General features: G+C 38.5%; 1 protein-coding gene across 3 annotated transcripts in view; it reads right to left on the bottom strand.

The window, feature by feature from the left end:
• Positions 1-23,349, bottom strand: part of ATG10 (autophagy related 10) — a 254,085-nt gene that overhangs the window by 51,992 nt on the left and 178,744 nt on the right. For all 3 annotated transcript variants that reach the window (XM_061151949.1, XM_061151950.1, XM_061151951.1), the window contains exon 5: positions 21,842-21,939. In XM_061151949.1, coding sequence (XP_061007932.1) covers positions 21,842-21,939 — 98 coding nt within the window. The remainder of the gene's footprint in view (positions 1-21,841; positions 21,940-23,349) is intronic.

The following is a 23,349-nucleotide window of genomic DNA, read 5'->3' as shown; positions in this document are numbered from 1 at the left end:
CCAGAGCATGTGGGAGAAACTGTAGAGAGCTGGAGAAATGGGGGCCCTCATTCTGTACACAAATAGAAACCCCAGGCTCACTGAGTGCATATCCAGGACAGATCTAAACCAGCCTGGGAAAGATTGTGAGGCAGAGCAATAGCTGACACATTTTGTCAAAGAACAGCAAGGCTGAGGGACTTTTACTCTGACTTCATATAAAGCTTCAAGACTTATATAAAGCTATAATAAGCACAACAGTGTGGTATTAGTGAAAGAAGAGAAAACAGATAAATGTAACAAAAAAGAGAGTCTAAAAATAGATCCACTCATATATGGTCAATTTAATTTTTGAAAAAAGGTATGAGGCTACTCCATCAAGAACGATTAGTCTTTTCAACCAACTGTGCTGGACCAAATGGACGTCCACATGTAAAATATAAAATCAACCTGAACTCATACCTCACACCTTACACCTTACATAAAAATTAACTCAAAATGGATCACAGACGGAAGTATAAAATGTCTATAAAAAATCTTTGTGACCTTGGCTTTGGCAGAGTTATTTGATAATACTAAAAGTATAGTATATTAAATATGTTTTTTGATAAACTGGATTTCTTATAATTTTAAAACTTTTGCTCTTTGAAAAATACTGTTAAAAGAATAAAAAGAGAAGTCATATACTGGGAGCATATATTGTGTATCACATACCCAGCAAAGGACTTGTATCCAGAATATATAAAGAACCCTCAAAACCCAACAAAAAGGATATAAAGCATCCAACCAAAAAAAAAAAAAAAAAAGAAACAGGCAAAAGATTTGAAAAGACATTTAACCAAAGAAAATACAGTAAGTCCAGAGAAGCACATTAGAAGATATGAACGTAGTTGGTCATTAAGTAAATGCAAAATAAAACCACACTGGGATACTACTATACACTAATATGTATAGCTAAAATAAATTTTAAAACTGACAACACCAAGTGCTTGTGAGGATGTGGAACAATTGGAACTCTCAAAAACTGCTGAAACGCAAAGTGGCTCAAAGATTTTTGGAAAACAGTCTGGTGTGTTTTTCTAAGTATTTACTCAAGAGAAATAAAACTTATATCAATCAAAAAACCATGTCAATGAATTTTATACTACTTCCAAGCTAAAGAATTTTATAACAGGGTATTATTTTTAATCAGCAAAAAGTGGAAACAACTCAAAGGTCCTTCAAGTGGAAAAGAAATAAAGAAAATGTTGTGCATTTATATAATGGAATGCTACAGTAAACTATTGTTATATAGCAACATGGATGAATTCAAATGCATTGTGGTAAGTGAAGGAAGCCAGACTTAACACTCCAAATACTGTATATAGTAAAATCCGTGTACAACATCTAGAAAAGGAAAACACAGGCACCAAGTCAAGGGCTGGGGCAGGAGAAAGGATGGAGTACAAGTGGCTGCACCGGGGAACCGGGGGCAGCGGTCAAGGAGCTGCTCTGCACCTTGACTGCAGTGAGTTACACATCTCCATATAGTTCTCAAGTTCCACAGAACTGTAGAGCAAAAAAAAGTGAATTTTACTGTACATAATTTTTTAAATGTTCAATTCAGTTCAGCCGCTCAGTTGTGTCCAACTCTTTGCGACCCCATAGACTGCAGGACGCCAGGCTTTCTTGTCCATCGCCAACTCCCAGAGATTGCTCAAACTCATGTCCATTGGGTTGGTGATGCCATCCAACCATCTCATCCCCTATCATCACATTCTCCTCCTGCCTTCAATCTTTCCCAGCATTAAGGTCTTTTCAAATGAGTCAGCTCTTTGCATCAGGTGGCCAAAGTATTGGAGTTTCAGCTTCAACATCAGTCCTTCCAATGAATATTCAGGACTGATTTCCTTTAGGATGGACTGGTTTGATCTCCTTGAAGTCTCTCAAGAGTCTTCTCCAACATCACAGTTCAAATGCATCAATTCTTCAGCACTCAGCTTTCTATATAGGTCGAACTCTCACATCCATACATGATTACTGGGAAAACCATAGCTGTGACTAGACAGAACTTAGTTGGCAAAGTAATGTCTCTGCTTTTTAATATGCTGTCTAGGTTTGTCATAGGTTTCCTTCCAAGGAGCAAGAGTCTTTTAATTTCATGGCTGCAGTCACCATCTGCAGTGATTTTGGAGCCCCCCAAAATAAAGTCTGCCACTGTTTCCACTGTTTCCCCATCTATTTGCCATGAAGTGATGGGACCAGATGCTATGATCTTAGTTTTCTGAATGTTAAGTTTTAAGCCTATGTTTTCACTCTCCTCTTTCACTTTCATCAAGAGGCTCTGGAGTTCCTCTTCACTTTCTGCCATAGAGGTGGTGTGAGCTGAGAATCTGAGGTTACTGATATTTCTTCTGGCAATCTTGATTCCAGCTTGTGATTCATCCAGCCTGGCATTTCTCATGATGTAATTTGCATAGAAGTTAAATAAGCAGGGTGACAATATACAACCTTGACGTACTCCTTTCCCAATTTGGAACCACTCTGTTGTTCCATGTCCAGTTCTAACTGTTGCTTCCTGACCTGCATATAGATTTCTCAAGAGGCAGATCAGGTGGTCTGGTATTCCCATCACTTTCAGAATTTTCCACAGTTTGTTGTGATCAATACAGTCAAAGGCTTTGGTGTAGTCAATAAAGCAGAAGTAGACATTTTTCTGGAACTCTCTTGCTTTTTTGATGATCCAGCAGATGTTGGCAGTTTGATCTCTGGTTCCTCTGCCTTTTCTAAATCCAGCGTGAACATCTGGAAGTTCACAGTTCACGTACTGCTGAAGCCTGGCTTGGAGAATTTTGAGCATTACTTTGCTAGCGTGTGAGATAAGTGCAATTGTGCAGTGATTTGAACATTCTTTGGCATTGCCTTTCTTTGGGATTGGAATGAAAACTGACCTTTTCCAGTCTTGTGGCCACTGCTGAGTTTTCCTGATTTGCTGGCATATTGAGTGCAGCACTTTCAAAGCATCATCTTTTAGGATTTGAAATAACTCAACTGGAATTCCATCACTTCCACTAGCTTTGTTCGCAGTAATGCTTCCTAAGGCCCACTTGACTTCACATTCCAGGATGTCAGCTTTAGATGAGTGATCACACCATCGTGGTTATCTGAATCATGAAGATCTTTTCTGTACAGTTGTTTTTTGTATTCTTGCCACCTCTTCTTAATATCTTCTGCTTCTGTTAGAAGATATTTCTATCCTTTATTGTGCCCATCTTTGCATGAAATGTTTCCTTGGTATCTCTAATTTTCTTCAAGAGATCTCTAGTCTTTCCCATTCTACTGTTTTCCACTATTTCTTTGCATTGATCACTGAGGAAGGCTTTCTTATCTCTCCTTGCTATTCTTTGGAACTCTGCATTCAAATGGGTATATTGTTCCTTTTCTCCTTCGCCTTTAGCTTCTCTTCTTTTCTCAGCTATTTGTAAGGCCTCCTCAGACAACCATTTTGCCTTTTAACATTTCCTGTTCTTGGGGATGGTCTTGATCTCTGCCTCCTGTACAATGTCACGAACCTCCATCTGTAGTTCTTCAGGCACTCTGTCTATCAGATCTAATCCCTTGAATCTATTTGTCACTTCCACTGTATAATCGTAAGGGATTTTATTTAGGTCATACCTGAATGGTCTCATGGTTTTCCCCACTTTCTTCCATTTAAGTCTGAATTTGTCAATAAGGAGTTCATGATCTGAGCCACAGTCAGCTCCCAGTCTTCTTTTTGCTGGCTGTATACAGCTTCAATCTTTGGCTGCAAAGAATATTATCAATCTGATTTCGGTATTGACAGACTGGTGATGTCCACGTGTAGAGTCTTCTCTTGTGTTGTTGGAAGAGGAGGGTGTTTGCTATGACCAGTGCGTTCTCTTGGCAAAACTCTGTGGCCTTTGACCTGTTTCATTTTGTACTCCAAGGCCAAATTTGCCTGTTACTCCAGGTTATCTCTGACTCCCTCCTTTTGCATTCTAGTCCCATATAATGAGAAGGACAACTTTTTTGGGTGTTTGTTCTAGAAGGTCTTGTAGGTCTTCATAGAACTGTTTAACTTCAGCTTCTTCAGCATTACTGGTCAGGGCATAGACTTGGATTACTGTGATATTGAGTGATTTGCCTTGGAAACAAACAGAGATCATTCTGTCATTTTTCAGATTGCATCCAAGTACTGCATTTCAGACTCTTTTGTTGACTATGATTGCTACTCCATTTCTTCTAAGGATTCTTGTCCACAGTAGTAGATATAATGGTCATCTGAGTTAAATTCACCCATTCCAGTCCATTTTAGTTTACTGATTCAAAAAATGTCGATACTCACTCTTGCCATCTCCTGTTTGACCACTTCCAATTTGCCTTGATTCATGGACCTAACATTCCAGGTTTCTATGCAATATTGCTCTTTACAGCATCGGACTTTACTTCCATCACCAGTCACATCCACAACTGGGTGTTGGTTTTGCTTTGGCTCCATCTCTTCATTCTTTCTGGAGTTATTTCTCCACTGATCTCCAGTAGCATATTGGGCACCTGCCAACCTGGGGAGTTCATCTTTCAGTGTCCTATCTTTTTGCCTTTTCATGCTCTTCATGGGGTTCTCAAAGCGAGAATACTGAATTGGTTTGCCATTCCCTTCTCCAGTGGACCACATTTTGTCAGAAGTTTCCACCATGACCCATCTGTCTTGGGTGGCCCTACATGGCATGGCTCATAGTTTCATTGAGTTAGACAAGGCTGTGGTCCATGTGATCAGTTTGGTTAGTTTTCTGTGACTGTGGTTTTCATTCTGTCTGCCCTCTGAGGGATAAAGATAAGAGGCTTATGGAAGCTTCCTGATGGGAGAGACTGACTGAGGGTTAAACTGGGTCTTGTTCTGATGGGTGGGGCCATGCTCAGTAAATGAAGAAGTGAAGTGAAGTAAAGTTGCTCAGTCGTGTCTGACTCTTTGCGACCCCATGGACTGTAGCCCACCAGGCTCCTCCATCCATGGAATTTTCCAGGCAAGAGTACTGGAGTGGGTTGCCATTTCCTTCTCTAGGGTATCTCCCTGACCCAGGGATCGAACCCGGCTCTCCTGCATTGCAGGCACCAGTCTGCAATTGTCTGAGCCACCAGTAAATATTTAATCCAATTTTCTGTTGATGGGCGGGGCTGCGTTTCCTCCCTGTTGTTTGACCTGAGGCCAAACTATGATTGAGGTAATGAAGATAATACATTTTTAAATGTATTTATTTTTAATTGGAGGATAATATGTTTACAATATTGTTGATCTCTGCCATATAGCAACTTGAATCAGCCATAGGTATAGTATGTCCCCTCCCTCTTAAACCTCCCTCCCACCCCATCCCACCCCTCTAGGTTGTCACAGAGCACCAGATTTGAGCTCCTTACATCATACAACAAGTTTCCACTGGCTATCTAATTTTACATATGGTAATGTATATGTACCTAATTTTTTAAACGTCCTATATATCAAGAACAACAGAGAAAGATGAATAAAGGGCAGAGAAAAGTTTATCAGATAAATACTACCCAAAAGAAAGTTGGTGTTGCTATATTACACTAGGCAAAGTGATTTTTATGTAATGACTCAAGGCATATAACTTGTAAGGGGCAGATTCAACCTTTAAGTCATTTCTTTCTTGATATACATTCTATGTTATTTTCAATGTAACTTAATAACTTATATTCTACTTATCAAGAGGTAGGAAATTTATTAATTAAAACAGAAAAGCCTGAGACAATCTTGCACAAATTCTCCCATGTACTTTTCATCGTTTGAGAAAAGTCAGTAAATATTCAGGAAAAAATGTTTATTTAATATCAATGAAACTATTTTTCTTTCACTTGGAGATTTCTTACCTTGTTTTCTTTCATAATAATAGAAGTCAACCATTAATTCCACCTAAAACTTGAAAATTTCTACCAGACTTCTCTATAAGAAGGAATAAATATTAACATTTAGAACTGAAGAATCTCTGCAGCTAAAATGAATGATCAGAGGAACCTGCCTGCTTTGAACTGAAACATGTGCAGGAAAAACTAGGGGAAAACTAATTACATAACATAGTGTGAGCAGAATGTGCCCATGTACCTGAAAACATTTAGGGTATATCATGTTCCTTACAGGATGTTAAAAATCAGTGATCATATTAACCATTATGTAATACTTCCACTGATGCAATTAGGGTGTTTGGTCTTTAGAAAAGTCAATGTGAAAAGTCAAACAAAACAGCAATTAAAGTTTCAAGCAGGTCCCCAAATCCCAAGAAACTATTCTAGTACTGTTTCCCTCTGGGAATTTTTTCAATTAAAATACAATAGCTGCCTGTCCTCAGAATGTTGAAAACTGAGAGAGGAATAACTTCTTAGACCAGGAATTCAGCTTGTGAAATCTTTGCTCTTGGGAGTGAGTTCAAAGTTGATGTCAAAACTACAGAAAACATGTAGAAAAAATGCATCTTTATCCTAGCTTCTATATTGGTTATTAAATGCAAATCTGGTTTCTTTTTGCTCACTTATATTGATTTGATATTACTTCGAGTGTCTACAAATTGCAGCTAGAATTGGGCAGGTGAAGTAAATGAAAGTCCCAAGGGAAATACACTTCATTACCAGCTGAGTCCCCTTAATCAACCTTCCTCAGGCCCAGTCTCTCCCTGTCTCCCAATTTTCCTCATATTTTCACTTCAAAATATGTGAGGGTTTCTCCTTCTCATGGACAAGGTATGTAATATTGTGTAGTAACCAGGACCTAGAGAGAACATTCATTCAACAGGAAATGAATTTTACTTCCTGTTAAACATCAGCCCTTGGCAAGAGTGATCAGGGCACTTGATTTAGCTGAGGTCAGTCCCCTGAACCCCTAAATGTGAATTTGGTGTGTGTGCATGTGCTCAGCTGCTCAGCCATGTCTGACTCTTTGCAACTCCATGTACGATAGCCTGCCAGGCTCCTCTGTCCATGGAATTTTCCAGGCAGGAATACTGGGGTGGGTTGCCATTTCCTTCTCCAGGGGATCTTCCTGACTTAGGGATCAAACCCCTGTCTCTTGTGTCTCCTGCACTGGCAGGCGATTCTTTACCCCTAAACCATATGGGAAACCCCAAGAACTTAGTATGGACACACAAATCACACAAAATTTTCTCACTAGATACAGACAGGTAAACATAAAATAAGGGGCACTCAAGATTTCCAAACCATCACCTGGAAAGTCATTGCTGTCCTTAGACAGACTGGTTTGGAAAACCTCTGATTCTGGCTGAAGAGTTTGGCCAGGCATGAATGAGAGAAGGGAAAAAGTAGACTGCATGCAAGCAAGGGAGAAGGGGTGTCCCGGGTGTTTGCCCTGAATCATTTTGGTGTGTATACAGATTGGTGAGCTTTACCTAAAGTACAAATAGGTTGAGTTAGCCAGGGAGACACTATTGGCAGCTACAGAAACTTAAGATCCTTAGTTTCCAAAGTTAACTGGCTACATTTTCCGATTATAAAGGATCTCCATAAAATACCCAGAGGGCCAAAAGTCTGTCTCCTAGGAAGTGCCAGGATGGAGAGCTCAATTCAAATATCCTGATCACCTTCCTTCTGGACCATATGGTGAGTTGTTAGAAGTTGCCTCAGTTTGACAGGATGAACTGTCATATCCAAGGCTGCGGGCTCTAAGAACTATTTTTATTCAGCTGCTTCACAAAATAACTTTAGCAGATGCAAAGGTAAGCCAGGCCACACTGATCTCAGTTAAGACCAAAAGGATCTTTTTCTGAGCAACCTGCTGGAAACAATATGGACTTATATATTCCTGATTCAACTCTCTCAAAAGATAGACTTGACATGTCTAAAATTCCCCTTGTCAGGGAACAAAGCACTGTTAGTTATATAGCTTTAACTTGACAGTCTTTTGAATTATATCTTGGAAATATGTCCTCTAGCTCAGACGGTTTCAAACATTTTAAAGCAGCAGAACACTTTTTGCAAATAAAACCTTACAAGAAACCGAAAAAAAAAAAAAAAAAAACCAGAAGTTGGAGGTGCTTTGACTGAAGTAATGTGCAGAGCTCCAAAGACCCATCTACCTTATTTGAATTCTCCCAAATATATCCCCTCATCCCCCTCACACCCTCATATACATCCTAACACTCACAGAATAGCCTCAAGATACCCCAGTTCACACATGGGTCTTCCCTGAACTCTGTATGAAAACCCAAATTAGCTGACACCATGCTTTCAGGAGATTAGAGTATACAAAATGATAATGGTTTGATTAAAGCTTCATCAGTAGAAGAAAGACCTGTTTTGAGAAGACTGTCTCCATATGGTCCACACCTCCAGGGGTGGCCATTTTGATTAATGGGGAAAACAACAGCCAAACTTGTGTCACAGAAATAACTTAAATTTCCTAAATCAAAGTCCAAGGGGAAACAACATTCACATATTCAAGAGACCAGCACTATTGATCACTTAGCCTTTTCTGGTGGTGATATTGATGTCAAACATGCCTGAGAAGAAATTCAAATAAAATGTGGAAAATAATTGCGATTTGTTGATTATTTCTACATAGGAGATGGATTTTACAGGACTCTTACACATATGTTCTCCTTTAACAGCTGTTTGCAGTGACCACCTTCAAGTCACGGTAGAAGGGAAAGGCTTTAGAACCCTTTAAACAGGTTATATAAGCAACTTTCTGAGGTCTAAAACATTGATTGTCTGCTGTCCTTATGTGGAGTTCCCCACTGGCTGTATATTAACAAGTCCAAGTTTGAAAAACTTGCCTGTACTCCCATGTGAGCGTATATGGGACAGGCCACTGCATTCTTGGCTGTTAAAAGTCTATTTCACTAAGGTGAGGAGGGTGGAGCAGTGGTGGGATGGGGCAAAAGTCTGGCAGAAAGGAGCTTATTGATTAGAGGAAGCTACTTAGACATGTATCCAATTTAACCTCTTTAACCAGCAAATGGTTTATCTCACAGCATCCATGTATATCACCATTTTCTCTTCAGTATATAATACAAGTTTTTCTAGTCAAGTACAATACCCTGTACTACCTCTGGCTCTACCACAATTACTGGTACAATGCGGGGGATATTGTAGCGATTTAATGAACCAGTCTTTACTGCACAAACAGTGCAAAATTCCTGGAGATATTTTGCCCATAACCTGAAGAACATTTCTCTTATTTTTTAAATTTAGTTAGCCTTGTTGGCTATTCACTATAATTGAACAAATCATACCTGAATTGTGTTTCCTTACCCTTTAATGCTACTAGAAAAGAAGCCTTAATATCCATTTCACTTTCTTATATGTAACAAATTTTAAAAACATTTATTCCCAGCATTACTGTAAAAATTTCTTTAAAAACTCAACTCTAGATGTATTGTAAGAAATGCTGAGACATTTCTGTATCTCAATGGGAAGCTGTTAGGTTTAGCCACAGCTCAATAACAACTACAGATTGTAGCATGCAATGCTTGTGGCACGGCTTCGGGAGATGCTCACGGCAGGCAGGGCTTGGGAGAAGCACTGCAGATGGATTCTCACAGGCCCGATGGGCTACTTCTGCTCTTGGAGCCTTGGGATATCCCTCCCGGGCTCTGCAAACCCCATCATGTAAACAAAGAGCACGTTGAAATAGCCATCTAAAGCTGAAGGTCTCTCCCGAGGAAGGCAATTCACTACCAGGATTTTTTGAATGCTATTTGAATGAGAACTACAAAACTATTTAGTTAACTAAGCGAAGATGACCCCTAAGTACTCTATACCAGCTTCCTCTTCAATAAACAACCAGTTTGAGCCTGTGAGTGTACTGTGGCAGGAAACTTGAAGCTCAACAATCATTCTATTGACCACTGCAGTGCCGTATTTTATCCAAAACACAAATTATGCCCACTGCTTTTCCTTTTCACAGTATTTATGGATTAATGATAATAAGAGCTCATATTCTTAGCACCAACTATGTGTCAAACATCATGCTAGGCACATCACGTGCATTCACTTACATAATTCTCACAACAACCCAATGGAGTCCTCCTCATAGTAGTCCGCATATAGAAATAATTTCCCATTTTGTGAAAGAGAAAGGTGAAACATCAAAATAATTTGCCTCTGGTCATATAAGTAGAACTTGAGTAAGAACCCAAATGATTCTGTCTTCAGAACCAAACTCCCACCCTGTTGAAAAAACTATCTTTAGGTCCAGCTATATAATATTGTATCCGTCAAGATTAGTTGCAAAAACAACAGACCCTCCTTTGTCAGATTGAAGCCCTCATTAGGACAGATGAATCAACAAATTCTAGATGACTTTCTAGAAACAATTCCCAAAGCCATCCTGGAGAACTTGAGACCAAAGGACACAATGCGTCTTTTCAGATCAGGAAACTGCCATTTTAGAATCATACCTCCAGCTCCCATGATTAGAACTTGCTTCTGCTCCAGACCCTCCGGGGTAACGCCACACCAGCTACAATTCACACCAGCGAAACAGTCGCCACATCCACTGCCTCTTGACACATTCAAAGCTAGTGACTGAACACTACAGTCACACAGACAACCCTCCAGACCCACAGTGCTTCCAACACAGTACAGCCTCCAACATTTCTACTTCCCAAATCCCTGTACAAATGCAACCAATATGATGAACCTAAGCAAATTCAGACCTCTCTCCAAGAGGGAGATGGAGAATTATGTTTTAATTCTCCAATATCTGCAGTACATGAAGGGAACAAGAGAAGGAGGGTGGAATGGATGTTGAGTTATCATCCTACAAACTCAACATTCAGAAAACTAAGATCATGGCATCGGTCCATGGCATTATGGCATGCCATGGCATGCCAGTTCATGGCAAATAGATGGGGAAACAATGGAAACAATGAGAGACTTTATTTTTGGGGGCTCCAAAATCACTGTAGATGGTGACTACAGCCATGAAATTAAAAGGCACTTTTCCTTGGAAGAAAAGCTATGACCAACCTAGACAGCATATTAAAAAGCAGAGACATTACTTGCCAACAAAGGTCCATCTGGTCAAAGCTATGGTTTTTCCAGTAGTCATGTATGGATGTGAGAGTTGGACTCTAAAGAAAGCTGAGCAACGAAAAATTGATGCATTTGAACTGTGGTGTTGGAGAAGACTCTTGAGAGTCTGCTGGACTGCAAGGAGATCCAACCAGTCCTTCCTAAAGGAAATCAGTACTGAATATTCATTGGAAGGACTGATGTTGAAGCTGAAACTCCAATACTTCGGCCATCTGATGTGAAGAACTGACTCACTGGAAAATACCCTGATGCTGGGAAAGACTGAAGGTGGGAGGAGAAGGGGACACCAGAGGATGAGATAGTTGGATGGCATCACTGACTCGATGGACATGAATTTGAGCAAGCTCCAGGAATGGGGGTGGACAGGGAAGCCTGGCGTGCTGCAAGGGGATACTGGCATGCTCATGGGGTTGCAAAGAGTCAGACATGACTGAGAAACTCAACTGAACAGTCACTACAAATTCAAAAGATTGTTCTTCTTTAACATGGTTGCAAAATTTTGTGTGTCTACGGAAAGGTCCCAGATTTTTCATCAGATTCTCAAAGAGGTCCATGAGCAAAAATGGATTAGATCTATATGATAACATCTTGAGACTAAGATAAACTTTACAGGAGGGCTAAAGCATAGTGGCTAATGATAGAGCTCTCAAAGTCATGAGTTCATGAAAGTGAGTTCAATTTCTGGTCCTGTCACTTAACAGATGTTTAACCTTTAGCATCTTATCTGATGTCCTTGTGCCTTGATTTCCCCTTCTGTAAAATGTGTAGAATAAAATCGACCTAATATAGGTGTTCAGAAGATTAAGTGAAATAATAAACGTATTTAGAAGAGTACCTGGCACTTGGGAAATGTTCCCTGTTACCTATTGTACTGAAAAATATGTAAACAAGATAAATTCTCAGCTTAAAAGGTTATATAGAAGAGCTGCAATCATGCCCCCACACTTTTAAATTCATTTTCAATTTCATAGCACTTTTAGAAGTGAGTACTTGATTTCCTGTGACAGCAAACAGAAAGACAAGCACCCATTTATATGGTGATGACCTGGTTCTACTTAAAGAATACATTGATCTCACAGCCAATTACTGCTGAAGGAACAGCTCGAGCACCACTGTGCCAAAACCAGATGTGTCAGTTTTAGGAGATGTTCTTCAGAACCCAAATGGATAGTATTTTGAAAGCATTCAAAATGCTAACCCTTCTATTGTTTATTGTCTGGAAGGAGGTGTATTAATAGTTACTTCATCCTGGCAGGCCTGCTCCGATACCATTTTATTCAATTAAATATTCCACTCATGTCTTGTTATTTGGGTGAGGTGGATGACTGATAATTCCAGCTCACAAAAATCTTTCCATCCAAGAGCCTATCATCCAGGCTTAAAGGAGCATGCCTTGGTGCTTCCATGGATTCTGCTCCATCATTGGTGCAAGAATTGGTGCAAACCAATTCTTTGGTGCAAACCTAACGAAGCTTTACAAAGCAAAGCCTCAGCCCTGCTGGCAGGTACTCCTCTGGGCACCTCTGCACAGCAGAAACATGGGTCGGGCTTGGAAAGGATGCAGAGCAGATCCTTTAATCCTGACTATACTTCCTGGGTGTCTAAAATGTATGTGCCCAATCAACTGCAAGAAAAACCTACATTTCATTCATCTGTAACCTTGGTATTGATTGATAGATACATGGCTCCAACATGTAGCCTGATGGACATCAGATTGTAACATGTTAAGAACAATTATGTCCAATGTCAGCCATCACTCAGGGAAAGGGTTCTCTAATATCCTGCTGGTAAGAGTAGTTAGTATACCTTGTATGAGACTGACTTGGGAATTATCTAACAAAATCTTTAAAAGTGAATGCTTATTGACTCACCAATTCCACTTCTAAGAACTTATTCCAAGGAAATGATCAGACAACTGCATAAATTATATGGACAAGAATGTTCATTTAGGACCTGTTTATAATACAAACAATTGTACAAGAACTCAATGTTGACAACATTAAAACAATGAAATCAGAATGCCTTAGAATGAAATTCTATGCAGTTATTAGGAGGAAAATTTAGATGTATTTAAATATTGGTATGAAAAGATACCTGTGACATAAATTTAAAAAGCCAGGTGTGATCTCATGTGCATTTGTATATACTTATATGTTATATATATATGTGTGAATATACATTATATATGATTAATGAAAAATAATATTTCTAGAAAGCTATACACTGGAAGGTTAACAGTGGTAATTTATAGTGTTTGAGATTGAGCAATTTTAATTTTTTTCTTATGCTATTCCATATTTTATTAAAAATGATCAGCAAATAAAACTTTTTAAACAGAAAAAATAAATTATTAAAAAATCTTACACCCAGATGACAGCACTTTTACTTGAGGATAGTCCAAGATATGTATTGAGATTCATACATACAGAATCTCTAAACTCTTTCTTTGTATCTTGAACCAATATTGGAATAGGCAAACATAAATGCCTTTAGAAGACAGGTGGGCAAAGTAAGTGAAACAGGATATCAGGCAAAGGGAAAAGGATGTGACCATGATTAACTATAGAGCACAAATCTAGTCCACAGGCTTTACGCTTTCCAAGCATTCAAAACACATCTACAGGTTGAATATGAACAGCAAGTCGCTGATAAGGAACTTTGCAGTATAAATCTACACACATGCAGAACATTACTGTAACTCTCCCACACAACTCAACAGTACTCCCTCCCCACCTCTTAAAGGTGGTTTAAGTACTACCTATAAAAGAGATAATTTTTTTCATATTGGTAAAATATTCTTCCTAAAATTTAACATAAGAAAAAAGTTTGTTTCTCTTGATAAACGTTCATTTCATAACAGAATGAAAGCAACATATTTAATCGGCTTTCTCTTTTTTGTTATTTGTTGTTCTAGAAAGCTCCCATGTCCCTTAACCTAGGTTTTCTGTAAAACTGTCTTTCCCTCTCTACCACTTAGTTCTTATTCACTTTCTTTAATCTTAACAGTATATGTATTAATCTTACACTTGAGTGTGTATATATATATATATACATATATATGTATGTATACATGACTTTAAATATTTTTGAAATTCAGACTGGACAGAGGGAAGTAGCAATGATTTAATATACTGAAAAAATAACATCAGCATGCAATAAAATAATTGTAATGACTAGCAAACATGCTTTATATGTTTTGTATTATCTCTATTTGCCAAATTTTAAACTAAAAAGTATAGACTGCAAATGCAATATGGGAAATTTAACAGCTAACACGGAAAAGAACCAGGAACACAACAGGTGAAAAGAAAAGGCTAAGGGGGTGGGAAATAGAAGTTTTTAAAAGGTGGAATAATTGCATTATAGAGTATGAATGTGCAGTGACCATTGTGCCAAAAATAAGAGAAAACAAATGGCATCTTTCTTGTGCTTGCACTCAGTCACTTCAGTTATGTCCATCTCTTTGGGACCCCATGGACTATAGCCCACCAGGTTCCTCTGTCCACGCGGATTCTCCAGGCAAGAATACTGGAGTGGGTTGCCATTTCCTTCTCCAGGGGATCTTCCAACCCAGGGATCAAGCTTGTGCCTCTTACGTCTCCTGCACTGGCAGGCAGGTTCTTTACCACTAGTACCACCTGGGAAGCCCAATACCCTCACAGGGATGTGGATAAGTCTGTCTTCAGAGTCCATCTTCCATCCTCTCTGGGTCCCATGCCTGCCTTCCCACCTCCCAGGTTTCTCTACCTGCTTCTAGCTGCTGCTTTACTGCCCACTCACCAATAACCTCTAATCACTCAAAAACTGGAAATGAGAATATAAATATTCCTCAAACTTCAAGTTTTGGAACTAAGATGTTTATTAAAAATTAAAAATTGATGATAGGTAATTATCAAAATGAAATGTGCTAAGATGAGTAATATTAAAATTAATTATTAAATATTTTAAATGGTATGTTATTTTCACATTTATAAGCTGCTCCTTTTTTAGGAATAAAAGTTCTAAGGATCAATGAAATGCTGGAAAATTCTTTAAAGTAAGCTCTCATATAAATTCAAGGCATGTGCTGAGTCAAAAGTGTAACTTTGATGGTAAAATGCTAAGCAATACTCAGCTCAATGAGATATACATATAACAAAGAACATTACCCTAACCAGTCTCTTGTTTTCATTGTTCACTGAAATAAAATTCAATTTAAAGAAATAAGACCCAAATATAAAAGAATAAGCTGGCTACTTGTAAGAAATACATTCCTTGTTTAACTATATGTCTTGAACTCTCATTGAAATGGAATAAAACAAAACATTTTAGAAATTAATAATCAAAAGCTGGATGAGAAAGTAATCTTATACAAATGCCTAAATAGCATTCAGTATGAAGGTTTCCTAAAACATTTCAGAGTGTAAAGTCAAGAAATTTTTTTAAAAATTAATTATTTAGTCAAAGATAATGACTAAATATCTAAAGAGAAAGAACTTTCATATACGTCTAAATGTAAGGAAAGTCTTAGAAACAAATAAAACTTACAAAAATGTGTTTTTTTTACCCCAAACAAGAAAAGAACAATAGAGTGTGAGAGACAAAGGATATTTCCGAATTGATAAAATAAAATGAATATGGAGAGTGAAGTACTCTGATGATGCATGGACTCCACAACATCAACATTCAGTAAACATTAAAGATACAATGCAAGTATAGATTGACAATCTAAAAATAATTACCAACAGAGACAAGCAAAAACAGCATTGTCATCACTACCCTAGGATACCAAAGAAAGGGACATACAATGATGAAGTGTATTTCATTCTCCTAAGACAGGGGAGTATGGTAGAATTACTGGTGCTATTAAAACACTGGAGGGTTTCTACAGAGAAGTCTGCAATATAGATGTAATTACTGTGGGATTATAAACCTACCCACTAAGGTGACGAATTAATGTCCAGAATAAATACCTAGAAATTCAGAATCAACAAATTAGCAGCAAATTACAGAGAAGACAATCACATGATGTCTGAGGTCCCATTTAAATGAAGCTCCACCATGAAAGAGCCAGCGATGAAGGTGGCAGTGATTCTGAAGTAGCAGCAGCAGCAATCCATAAAGCCTTCTTAATTTTCTTGTCATTTAAGAATTAAGCCACTTCCAGTTCACACTGATCCTACCAGGTGCAGTAAATTGATGTCATTATGAGCCATCAGGAAATACCCACCGAGACCTATACCAACACTGAGAAGTTTTGTTAAACAGCTGTGTGTTTTAATTGATCTGTATTATTTAAAACAGAACAGTTAAAAGTCAGTTATCGGATGTTGTGTAAAAGAGATGCCTAAAGACTCTAGGGAGACTGAGTTCAGAAGAAAGCCAATCACTGGAACTTCACTTGAGCACTTAAGATTATTACTAGAGGAAGCACAATTAAATCATCAGTTTATCAGCCATCATAATAAATCACCAGGCAACATATCAAGCTTCATTATTTAAGAATCCTTAACCAGTGACTTCCTGCATCACTGAGAGTCAAAAGCAATCTATTCACCAAAAGGTACCTAAGCAGTTTCAGATTTTTTGTTGTCTGTGTGCATGTGTGTGTGTGTTTACCCTGAGAGATTTATCATGGAAACATAATGAAAACTCACTAAAATGATCATACCTTTGCATGTTTCAGACATGCTAAAATCTTCTAAGTGAAATTAATGGCAATTGGGGCATGCAGAATGTGTACTCAAGGCTTCTAGTCCATTCTCTCACAGTACTTGTGTGAAATCACGTGGAAAAATAATCATTGAGTTTCTTTCTACTTCTATCCATCCAATCCCATGCATTTATTCACACTTGGACAGCCTTCCCCAGACATATATAATCAGAAAATAAAGTACTTAAAAATTCCTAGTTTTCCAAATCTAAAGCACACAGTTCAGGTGTTAGAAACTATATATTTGAAAGGAGATGACATAGGTTGAGTTTTGTATACAACCGTTTCTCTTACTCTTCCCAGCAACTCTATGTAGATGCTGCCATTAATTTTAATGGAAAAATAAGACATGAAGAGTTTTTGTAATTTGCCCAAGGTCATATAGCTAGTAAGTGGTGGTGCCCAAAGTTAAATCCACTCTGCCTGGTGTAGCACCTAGATAAACACTCTGAAAGGAAGAAAACCTCCTTGGAGAAAGGCTAATGCCATTCAAACATTTGCTTACTTAATGATATTAAGAAATTATTAACTTTAATTGTGATAATAGAATTGTGGTTATTTTTTTTAAGAATTTTTACCTTTTTTAAATAAACTTTTTTGTTTTGAGATAAATGTGGATTCACATGCAGTTGTAAGAAATGATACAAAGAGATCACTCATACACTTTACTCAGTTCCCTGGATAGTGGGAATATCTTGCAAAACTAACCTACATTATCACAACCATGTTACTGACATTGATACAGTCAGATACAGAACATTCCTATTGCCACATGATTCCCTCCTTGCCTTTTATAACCACATCCACTTTCCTCCTACCCATAACCTCTGAAAACTGCAGTCTATTCCCCAACCTATAATATTCTCATCTCAAAAATGTTAGCTAAATGGAATCATATACTAGGTAACCTTTGGGAACTGACTTTTTGCATTCAACAATTCTCTGGCGATTCATTCAGGTTGTTAAATGCATCGATAGTGGGTTCCTTTGAATTCCTGAGTAGTACCCAGGGTAAGGATGTACCACTGTTTGTTTAACCATGCACCTCCTGAAGAACTTCAGAGTTGTTTCCATTTGGGCTATTATGAATAAAGCTGCTATAAACATTTGTGAAGGGCCCTTATCTTCTAAAAAATACATAATTAAATAATTATGGATGAGATAATATGATGTCTAGAATGTGGTACCAAAAACATTAGATCAGGTGAGATACCAAAATAAAATTGGTCATTAGTTTGTAAGTGTATTACACCGGGCTCCCAAACCCCCAGTACCTATACATGGCCTGTTAGGGACCCATCTGCACAGCAAGTGAGTGGTTGTCTTCCCTGGTGCCAAAAAGGTTGAGGACCACTGTGCTACACTATTAGCTCTACTTTTGTATTATGTTTATAATTTCCCATAATATAAAGTTAAAAGAAGACAGTAAGAACAAATTACTTATCTGATCACTGCTACTGCTACTGCTAAGTCACTTCAGTCGTGTCCGACTCTGTGCGACCCCATCCCTGGGATTCTCCAGGCAATAACACTGGAGTGGGTTGCCATTTCCTTCTCCAATGCATCAAACTACACACTCACATATATAAATATACATATCTTCAAATAAAACTGGAAGTATGATTTCTTATCTTTTGATTTTAGCCTCTGCCAAGATTATAGGAGTTCTTTACCTAAAACACAGAGCCCACACCTTCCAGTGATCATTATTATAACAGTCACTGTACCAATTTAGGCAGATCCAAGCTAGGCACCTGTTCACTTTCTTCTAGAAATTCTTTATTAGGCTGCTGGGTTGAGATAATAGGTAGTCCATAATGTTGGACAAAAGCAGGTAAGTAATCAGCATAATCAAATGTATGAGATTCATGAGTGGCTTGTCTTCAAAAGAGAGAGTTCATAACTGACATGAATAGGTCCTTATCATCAAGACAAATGTTGAGGGAACAGAAGTGTGATTACTGAAGATGAAGAACAACAAACTATATGAGCATAATCAAGCCTGAAAATGAAGTGAAATGCATGTTATATTATGCAAAGACTGCTTTTGTTTTTAAGCCACTCTGAAGGACAGGATATTATTATCAAGTTCAGTCTGCAAGCTAATGGTTCTTTAGTATAATTCTGCAAAATGGTGTCTACTATTCGGTGCCACCAATATCCTATCAGCTCACTCTTCCCAAGTGCCGTATCACACCCTCCCTCCTCACAGCACTGCTGCTGCTGCTGCTGCTAAGTCGCTTCAGTTGTGTTCGACTCCGTGCAACCTCATAGATGGCAGCCCACCAGGCTCCCCCGTCCCTGGGATTCTCCAGGCAAGAACACTGGAGTGGGTTGTCTTTCCTTCTCCAACGCGTGAAAGTGAAAAGTGAAAGTGAAGTCACTCAGTCGTGTCCGACTCTTAGCGACCCCATGGACCGCAGCCCACCAGGCTCCTCCATCCATGGGATTTTCCAGGCAAGAGTACTGGAGTGGGGTGCCATTGCCTTCTCTGCACTGAGGACACCCTATTTTTTCTCCACATGGGGCCTTACAAAAATGAGGACACACTCTCTCAAAGATATTAAGCAAAGAACAACACATAAATAGCAACCCATTAACTAAACTGGGATTAAAAACTAAGACCTCCAAAGTGAATATTCATAATGAGTTTCAACACCAAGTGAGTACAATGGCAACAAATGAGTTTCCTTTGCTAGGTCTTCACTGCCTGGAGATACACTGTGATGAGCAATTCTAAAGCTTAAATAAAGTATGTTATCAAAAGCGGGGATACCTGTCCACAAGATCAATCCCAATAAGACACATTCCAAAGGAACACCTAAATGTTATACTTAGATTACCATTTGGGTATATCAAATATCCCTCCCAATAAGTGGGCCTCATACTTGGTATTGAGATAGTAATGCTTATTGTGATAGGATCTGATCATTACTAACATACTCTGCTAAGAAGAAAAAAGAAGGTGTGCTAACAGGCAGTCTGTATCATGCTTAAAAAGATACTAGTCAATTCCATTTAAAACTATCAATATACAGATTGGGTCATGTGGTTGGGTTAGCAAGTTAGGAATCCTATCAGTGGAACAAAATCTCTTGGCAACATCATATTAGGAAACTAAGAAAATATGGTTGAGTTCAAAAATCTTATACATATGCCACAAGTCCGAACAGAGACATGTGAAATTAAAGCCCAAAATGACACAGACCATCCAGAATTGTGCTTTGGTTTGCACTGAGGAGATTAATGATAGGGCTGCTAGAGACAGAAAAAGGAAAAAAATAAGATTTGGGCTCAGGTGCATAATATAAAATGTAATTGAGAAGAAGCAGACAAGAAAGGCACTACAGTTAAATACATATATATTTTTGGATGCTCCCTTTATCCTTTGCCGTCTTCCTTGACTCTCAAAACCAAGCATTTTCTGGGGACTGTGGATTCTGACTCTACAGTTTATATTTTTGGACAGTTTGTGGTCACTGACAAGACACTGGAAGTTGAATCACTTAGCACTCACCTTGACATACTTAAAGGTTAGTCTAAAACACTTTGCATAAAATAAAACGCTCTTGCCAAAAACCTTTCTGATGGATTTGCTTATATATCTCATTACATTATCCTTTTCATAGCAACCACTGCTTTCTGGTCTACAGAACTGGGACTTAAAAGGGACCATTTTTGTAAGCTGAAGTGGTTTCCGAGAAAGGGACATGTGAAAGAATGAGGGGGGAAATACAGAGATAGAACAAAGGCAACAGAGAAAGTATTAAACCTGGAAAGAACTCCAAGAACACACTGTAAGGGTGGGTTTGGGGAAGTGAACGGCCATGTTTGGCAGGAGCTGAGACCGTGTGGTGTGGAGGAGGAGGCGGTAAGCTGGAAAGGCAGCAGGACCCAGGGGTTGGCAGCCCTGGAACCTAGGCAAGGCATTCAGACCACACACCATGGCCCCTTGGGCAGCTGCTGCAGGCTTACACATGAGTAAGATAAGTGCTGCATGGTTAGGAAAACAAGACCAAAGGGAAGGGCAAGGAGGAAAGGAGCAGAAGAGCAAAGGTAGGCGGTTTTACTAGTTGTTCCAGGCGAGGCAACAGGGTGTGAACCAGGAAGGTGACAGTAGGAATGGAAAAAAAGGATTAACTTGAGGGGGGTTGTGGTGGTGTGTGACTCGTATTTAAAACTAGTTTTTTTCCTCAATTAAAACCTAAGAAATGGTCATTTGCAATCATTGTCAGAGAGCTACATATGAGATGCTGAGGATTCTTAAGTTGATTGGGAGGTAAACTGTCATTATGATCAAACACATAAGAGGACATAAAAATTCTAATGGCTGATAAAGTCATTTTTAAAGGAAGCTTTGATTAAGCTTAACAGAGGCTGGGAGAAAATAAGATTTTTGATATAAGTAAAAAAGAGATCATGATTGGTTGCAAGGTAATGAATATTTTTTAATTTCTAAAATAATTAGTTGCTGATTTTAGCAAGGCAGTAATAATGACTTATATGATTGACAAACCTATTTTCTCTACTTTTGCAAATATACTTTTTATATCTACTTTTGCAGATCTATTTTTTCAACTTTTTCAGATCACTATTGCAAACCTATTATTCATCAAAAGTAATTTTTTTTTTTGCAAATGCACCTATGAGTAAAACTCTGAAGCATTATGAGGTGACACACACTAAATCATCCATTTCTTGGTGTATATGCCAACTTTGTTTCTGTTCTCACTTAACACATTTTTATTGAAAATCTACTGTATGATAAGTACTGTGCTGGTGCTGGTAATACAATGGAGAGAAAAAAACAAAGTCTGCCCACAAGAGTGCACACAGTATAATGGAAAAAATTAATTTAAAAAATCCAAATACATAATTTAAATTTGTAAGTGTACTATGAAGGAAAATTACAGGGTGCTATGAGGACTTATACAGAGAAGCTAAACCAAGCCTGGGTCTGGTAAGATGTTTTAAAGGAGAGTGTCTTTGAAGTGAAATCTGTAAGGAAGTAGAGGAATGAAATAGGAGAAAAAAAAAGAGGAGAGAGAACTAGAAGAAAAGACGCGCAGAGGGAAGGAATCACATGTAAAAATGAAAGCATTCTCTAACCTGTTGAGTAATAGTGTCCCATGGTCCCTGCAGCAACCGCGTCTTATAGCACTCATGGACTCCTTCCCAGATGTCCTTCAGAGCTAAAGGTCTTCCATCTGTGAAAGTAAAGACTGCCAGTTAGTAATCGATTAGACACGGGGTGCTTAATGTCTATCTAAAACTACTGAAAGAATATTATAACTTTAAAAAATCTTTACTTAGTATACATACTATTTATGTATCAAAAGAGTACTATATGAATTACTATTTTCGTCCAGAGGGAAATTTAAATACAAACTTCTCTCCATCTAGCAGTAAAATTATCTGCTCACTTATTACCTCTAGGAATTTTACAAAATAAATAAGATCCAAATGTGTTTTAGAGAAAACTGATAAATAGAAGCATCAGTAAAGGACCAGGTAGACAGATTCACATATTCACAAGGGTGTACTCTAGATACCTCTGAAGTCTTAATAATTCCTCTAATCCTTAAATCTGAGACCATCCATGTGCTTCCTTCACCCTCCTGTTAACTGAATATCTGTAATGTTCAAATCACTCTGTTAGGTACCATGAGGAATAGAAGGAAAGCATATAATTTCTCCTAGTAAGGAGTGTTTCCCGACTAGGGAAACTAGGACAAGTATATATCAGTAAATATTGATACTAAAATCAGTATTTTGTATTGATTGGTAGATTGGTCATAGCCAGAGGAAAACTGCAGTTCTCTGACAGTCCAGAGGAGGGAGACATTAACACCTACTGTCTGTTAGGGGTGGAGGGACTTGAGAAGGTCCCTTGCCATGAAGAAATCAGTAAAAGCTTTAGTGAACAATAATCCTCCTTTTCTTTGTTGAAGCAACTTCAGTTATTCACCTATATTCATAATCACCCAAATAATGTATTTTACGAAGAACAGTATGACACAAGTAAAGTGGAGAAATAGACATCTAGGTTCAGAAAGGAAAGCAGAAAGAATTACGATAAAACCACACTGCTGAAAAGAAGGTGGTCTTAACATTAGAATTTATTGCTGTGCTGTGCTTAGTCGCTCAGTCGTGTCCGACTCTTTGTGACCCCATGGACTGCAGCCCACAATGTCCATGAGGATTCTCCAGGCCAGAATACTGGAGTGGGTTGCCATGCCCTCCTCCAGGGGATCTTCCCAACCCAGGGATCGAACCCAGGTCTCCCACAATGTGGGTACATTCTTTACAGACTAAGCCACCAGGGAAGCCCAAGAATACTGGAGTGGGTAGCCTATCCCTTCTCCAGGGGATCTTCCCGACCCAGGAATTGAACCGGGGTCTCCTGCATTGTAGGTCTATTCGTTACCATCTGAGCTACCAGGGAAGCTTCAGAATTTAGTGCTACATGGCTCATTTAGAGTCAACAAAGTCCTCAAGACTTTACGGGGGTGCTCTTTTCTTTAAGCAAGTAGACAATATCATTTAAAGAAAACTCATCGGCCTATTAGATCCAAAGAAGTATTTGGTCATTAGGTACAACACAACCTGGAGAAATA

The sequence above is a fragment of the Dama dama genome, chromosome 9, assembly GCF_033118175.1.
Source record: "Dama dama isolate Ldn47 chromosome 9, ASM3311817v1, whole genome shotgun sequence".
Classification (NCBI taxonomy): Eukaryota; Metazoa; Chordata; class Mammalia; order Artiodactyla; family Cervidae; genus Dama; species Dama dama.
The sequence above is the reverse complement of the archived record's forward strand: the minus strand, read 5'-3'. Positions and strand labels throughout refer to the sequence as shown.